The 5,435-nt window shown below is 38.0% G+C and overlaps 1 protein-coding gene across 1 annotated transcript; it reads left to right on the forward strand.

The window, feature by feature from the left end:
• The first annotated feature begins 1,563 nt into the window (after positions 1-1,563).
• On the forward strand, positions 1,564-4,509 carry LOC112516939 (glutamyl-tRNA reductase 1, chloroplastic-like). The gene is made up of 3 exons (XM_025124199.1): positions 1,564-2,079; positions 2,455-2,696; positions 3,132-4,509. The coding sequence occupies exons 1-3, from the start codon at positions 1,746-1,748 to the stop codon at positions 4,248-4,250; spliced, it is 1,695 nt and encodes a 564-aa protein (XP_024979967.1). The 5' UTR covers positions 1,564-1,745; the 3' UTR covers positions 4,251-4,509.
• Positions 4,510-5,435: the final 926 nt, after the last annotated feature.

Below are 5,435 nucleotides of genomic sequence, written 5' to 3' on the forward strand. Positions count from 1 at the left end.
AATAAAATGAAATATTAAAATCACGATGTATCTCGCTGCATTGCGCGAGGACGCTTCTAGTTTTATTAAGCAAATTTAGCAAAAGTCTTAAAGTCTTAAAATACTAAATGACCAAAATACCCTTCATACTCACTTTTTCACCCCCTCCTCTCCTCACATACACTCACCCCCTCACATACACTCACCCTCTCACAACCGATTTTTTTAAAATTGTAATTTTATACTTTTAATTGTGAAAATTAGCATATTGTAATTTTTTCCAGATCGGGTTCGGGTTTCGGTTATAACCAACGGTAAAAAATATGATTTTTACCCTTTACGGGTTTCCTAACGGGGATCAGGGAAACCGCGGGGACCCGATAGGGAATTGGGATCCCCGGCGGAGATTGGGACGGTTACGAAAACGGTTTTAACTATCGATTTCGGAGACGAGGATACCAATACCCGATCCGTTGCCATTCCTAGTGATAGAGCCTCATATATCTTGAAAATACATTTCCTTAAAAAATATGTTCACTTTTAATCCAATTTCCCGAAATTATAATTAAACTATCTGTCAAATTAATAATGTGGCTTCTAGAAACGCTAATTAGTTTACTTATTCATAGCATGTGAATTTGGAAGTCGTGGGTCAAATATCCTCAAAAAGTCAAACTAAACCCGCAACATTAATTACAAAAATCATCCTTCAACTATTTAACATCTTTCATGTTGCTCCTTTTTCTTTTTAATTAAATCACATGGCAAATTCAACATTATGATTATCACTAAACTTTAAAACCAAGTCTCATTGTTCTGAAATGATCCAAACCCCACATAGAATTTCCATGGTATTTTTTAGAAATATTATGAAATTGATTAAATTTTAATTTTAGGGGCCGTTTACCAAACACTTATTAGGTAGGTTTTAACTGGTAAAAGTCGTCAATCACCTTCACTTACCTTGTCTAGTAATAATCTTGGCCATTAAAATAGATTGTTGGTAAAGGTATTTTATCTGGTAACCGCTTACCGAGTAAAAGTTTTCCCCTTCACTTAACGGGTAAGATTCTCGGTCCTACTGGATAAGATTCTCACTCTTTACCATGCACATCTTATATGATAAGTGTCATCCAGTAAACGTTTACTCGATAAGCGTTTGATAAATGGTCCCTTTAATGTATAAAAAGTTGCATACTTGCATCTACAACTTATAAATGGCGAGTTAAAACCCTCTTTCTTTCATGATCGACAGTAACCAATAACCTCTCAGTAACACTGTCCATCGCTTTCCTCCTTTGCTATTGTAGGCGGAGGAAGGTAGTTGGGGTTTCAAGTTTTAACATTTGGTAATTAGCATAATAAAACGGCATAACAATCAAAATACTTCGTTGACCCAAGGATAAAAAATCAATAGTGCAATAATTTTTTTTTTTTCTAAAAACAGCTAAATTTAGAAAACTTTAAATAGTTGAGGGACTATATTTGTAACTTTAAAGTCAATCTAGGGGGAAGTGGAGTTGAATCCCGGAGGGGATAGAAGGCGTGTGGGGGCGATGCGACCAATTCCTTTCTCTCTCTCCAAAACCCTTACATATATTACTAACTCCATCATCGATTTGGTCAAATTCGACGCATTTTACCCATTCGATTCCACCAATTTCACCAAACCCTAACTGACTTTTTAGATTCATCCAATCCCTCAATTTCCCGATCCACGATTTCTTAAATTTACAGGGTTTCTGGGGATCTTTTGATCTTGTATAATGGTGGTGGTTTCGAGTGGCTTCGCTAACTCTGTTGTTCTTCCTGAATCCGAATCCAGAAGCATGATGATCAATCTTTCTTCTTCGTCTTCTTCTTCTCATACGTTTCTCCATTGTAATTCGTCTTCCTCTTCTTTGGCTTATGTTCCTCCTCAGCTTCGGATAGACTGTAAGCCGGTTGGTGTTAGGAGATTGATTTCTGATACGGGATTAGTTCGTGTAAACCCTAGATGCGAGGTAACGTCGGAGCGAAACACCGACGTTGAATCTCCATCGCAATTGAACTCAGCCAGTCTTTCTGCTCTTGAGGCGCTCAAGACATCGGCTGCTGACAGTGAGTTTCAATTCTGATTATTGTTGTCTTTTTCGTTGCTGTGATTGAATCTGTTTCAAATTGTTGCATGCCCTCTTTCTTTTTTTATGAAATATGGTAATTAATGGATCAAGGTCTAGCTGCTTGAATGAAGTTTCAGTACAAGTATAAGAACACAAATATATGATCTTACGCAATTCATATGCAACTTAACCAGAATTTATGTACTTCTGTGGTGCTTGATAATAGATGGTCAATAATGGAATTGCGGGGATAAACGTTGACTAAGCTTTCTCAAGTGCTTCTCTTTCTTTAGATTTTTATTCTTTCCTCAATTCACATGATGGACCATGGTGTTTATGTTTTCATAATCATGGGTTTTGCTTTAAACTGTAGGATATACAAAGGAAAGGAGTAGCTTTATCGTGGTTGGGCTTAGTTTTCATACAGCACCAGTTGATATCCGTGAGAAGCTTTCCATTCCTGAGGCACAATTGCCTCAAGCAATTAGTGAGCTATGTGCCTTGAACCATATAGAAGAAGCTGCTGTTCTTAGTACTTGCAACAGGATGGAGATATATGTTGTGGCTCTCTCACAGCACCGTGGTGTTAAGGAAGTGACTGAATGGATGTCAAAGGTACTAATCAGCTTCTAATATATACATGTTAACTTGGTTCATTATTCTTTATATTCAGTGGATAAATTTGTCATTTCCTTTGGGGACGTAGTCCTAGTCACAACTTAAAAGGTTGTACCGCCTTATTTTCTTTTTCATATGTGATGATGAACCTTGATTTGCATTTTCTAAGCCCTGGTGGAAGTTCTTGGGTTGTTTTCTTTAATAGTCATGATGAATTGAGATCAAGGGACAAGACTCCTTTTACTTCTAGATAGTTTGCAATTAACATTTGTTTGGAGGAGGAAGTACCAAACTTTAGCAGTTGGTTTTTAGGAAATGGAATAAGATTACATCTATGTTGCACACAAATGGTCATACGAGTTGCCTGTTCATCATTTAACATGATGATAAGTATGATACTGGAAGTGACCCTACTTATTTTTCTTATTGCAGGTTAGTGGTGTTTCTGTTTCAGAGATTTCTCGGCACCAATTCTTGCTGCATAACAGAGATGCCACAAAACACCTGTTTGAAGTATCTGCAGGCCTTGATTCTCTTGTTCTAGGAGAAGGTCAAATTCTTTCTCAGGTAAAGCAAGTTGTAAAAATCTCACAAGGAGTCCCTGGGTTTGATAGGAAGATCAGCGGGCTGTTCAAGCATGCAATTACAGTAGGGAAGCGGGTCAGAACCGAGACCAAAATCTCTTCTGGATCAGTATCTGTCAGTTCAGCTGCTGTAGAACTTGCACAAATGAAGATTCCACAATCTTCATATGATTCCGTGAGAGTATTGGTGGTTGGAGCTGGCAAGATGGGAAAACTAGTGATTAAACATTTGATTTCCAAAGGGTGCAGAAAGATGGTGGTTGTGAATAGAACAGAGGATAAAGTCGCCATAATCCGTGAGGAGTATACGGATATTGAGATTGTTTATCAACCTTTCTCAGAGTTGATATCTTGTGCTTCGGGATCTGATGTTATTTTCACCTGCACGGCTTCTGAAACACCCTTATTCTTGAAAGAGCAAGTCGAGGCACTTCCTCGTTTGAGTTCACAAAGGATGTTCATAGATATATCAGTTCCAAGAAACGTGGAATCATCTGTCGCGGACCTTGAGACGGCTCGTGTCTATAACGTGGATGACCTCAAGGAAGTTGTGGAAGCTAACAAAGAAGACCGCCTACGAAAAGCATCAGAAGCCCAATTGATCATATCAGAAGAAGTCCAAGAATTTGAAGCTTGGAAAGATTCGTTAGAAACCGTGCCAACTCTCAAGAAACTCAGGGCATACGCCGAAAGAATCAGGGAGAGTGAATTTGAAAAATGCATGGGAAGAATGGGTAATGATTTATCAAAGAAGCAAAAGGGAGCTATTTATGGTCTTAGTAAAGGTATAGTAAACAAACTTCTTGAGGGTCCAATGCAGCACCTAAGATGCGATGAGACCGAAGGTCGATCATTGGAAGAGATTCTTGAGAATATGCATGCATTAAACAGGATCTTTGGACTCGAGACTGAAATCTCCATCTTAGAAGAAAAGATTCGATCGAAGATGGAAAAGTCTAAAAAGTAAGAATTCTTTTGTTGATATTTGAGTTTGTTGATTTGAGCAGGTGGTTGTGAATTTGAGTGGCTAATCACTTGAGGATGCATTGGCTTTTTGAAATCTATGGATACCAGCAGCAGCAGGGAACAATTGGGAAAGAGGGTAATAGGTTTTTCTTTTCAATTGAGAAATTGTGTTATTGGTAACTGAATGGGTTCAGGATTACTTGTAGCCACATACTGATTTATACAATAATGCCCAATTTGGGATTTCTTGAGGATCAAAATAGGTTTTTATTTAGATAGAGATGCATACAGACCGATCCGAATGACCTCAAACGAAACCCGCTTTCATTAAGGACCGATTCAGATCTAACTGGTCCCTGGGTTTCATCAAGTCCAAATTGGTCCCCTTGGTTCTAAGGGGGCATTTACTACCAGCAAAAGTCACCACATTCGCTTACCTTATCGAGTAACATTTTCAGCCATCAAAATGGATTGTTGGTAAGTATTTCATACCAAGTAAGATTCTCGGACCTTTAGTAAACAACCCAAGTAATTCCCGACAGATCTTACTTAAAAATATGTTATTCTTTCAAATTGACTGTTAGGAGTATAAAGTGAAGTTTTTCCATCTCTGTTTCGTAAATCTTCGAATCTTGGATTATGCGTCTTTCAAACCTTCGATTCTTCGTTTTCCCGTATTCGTCTTCCAAATGTTAGTTCATCGTTGGCGGAGTGAGGAGTTACGCATTGCCTTGGTTCTTTTTTTTTTTCAGGATGTCGCTTTCAGTTATCACGAGGCTATTTTACCATTCATTTATTTGTAGTATCGGATTCTAGTAGTCATTTAGACACACGTAAAGCTCCACCGATTCCACCTTAAAGACATGACCTCCATTCGTTTAGAATCATGTCTCAAAAAAGATGTGACCTCCATTTGTTTAGAATCATGTCTCTAAAAAGACCATGACCTCCATTCGTTTAGAATCACGTCCCAAACTATGACACTAGCTTTGATCGTTACACATGGGAATCACGATTCGTTTTACTTTCACCATTGAAAATATCGAACTTTGAACTTGTTCGTTATCTGTAATTTGCATTGCTGGATATGAAATCCGTATATCAATCTCCATTTTCAAACCCGTAAAACCCTTTGTTTATAAAATCTTACCAGCATTTTCAACGGATGTTTCAAAATGAATAACCA

Source organism: Cynara cardunculus (assembly GCF_001531365.2).
Source record: "Cynara cardunculus var. scolymus isolate 2C chromosome LG 8, CcrdV1, whole genome shotgun sequence".
NCBI classification, from domain to species: Eukaryota; Viridiplantae; Streptophyta; class Magnoliopsida; order Asterales; family Asteraceae; genus Cynara; species Cynara cardunculus.

Coding starts and splice junctions, on each gene's coding strand:
- LOC112516939 (XM_025124199.1), top strand. CDS start 1,746: ATGGTGGTGGTTTCGAGTGGCTTCGCTAACTCTGTTGTTCTTCCTGAA. Junction 2,080..2,454: donor CAAGACATCGGCTGCTGACA/GTGAGTTTCAAT, acceptor TTTAAACTGTAG/GATATACAAAGGAAAGGAGT. Junction 2,697..3,131: donor TGACTGAATGGATGTCAAAG/GTACTAATCAGC, acceptor TTCTTATTGCAG/GTTAGTGGTGTTTCTGTTTC.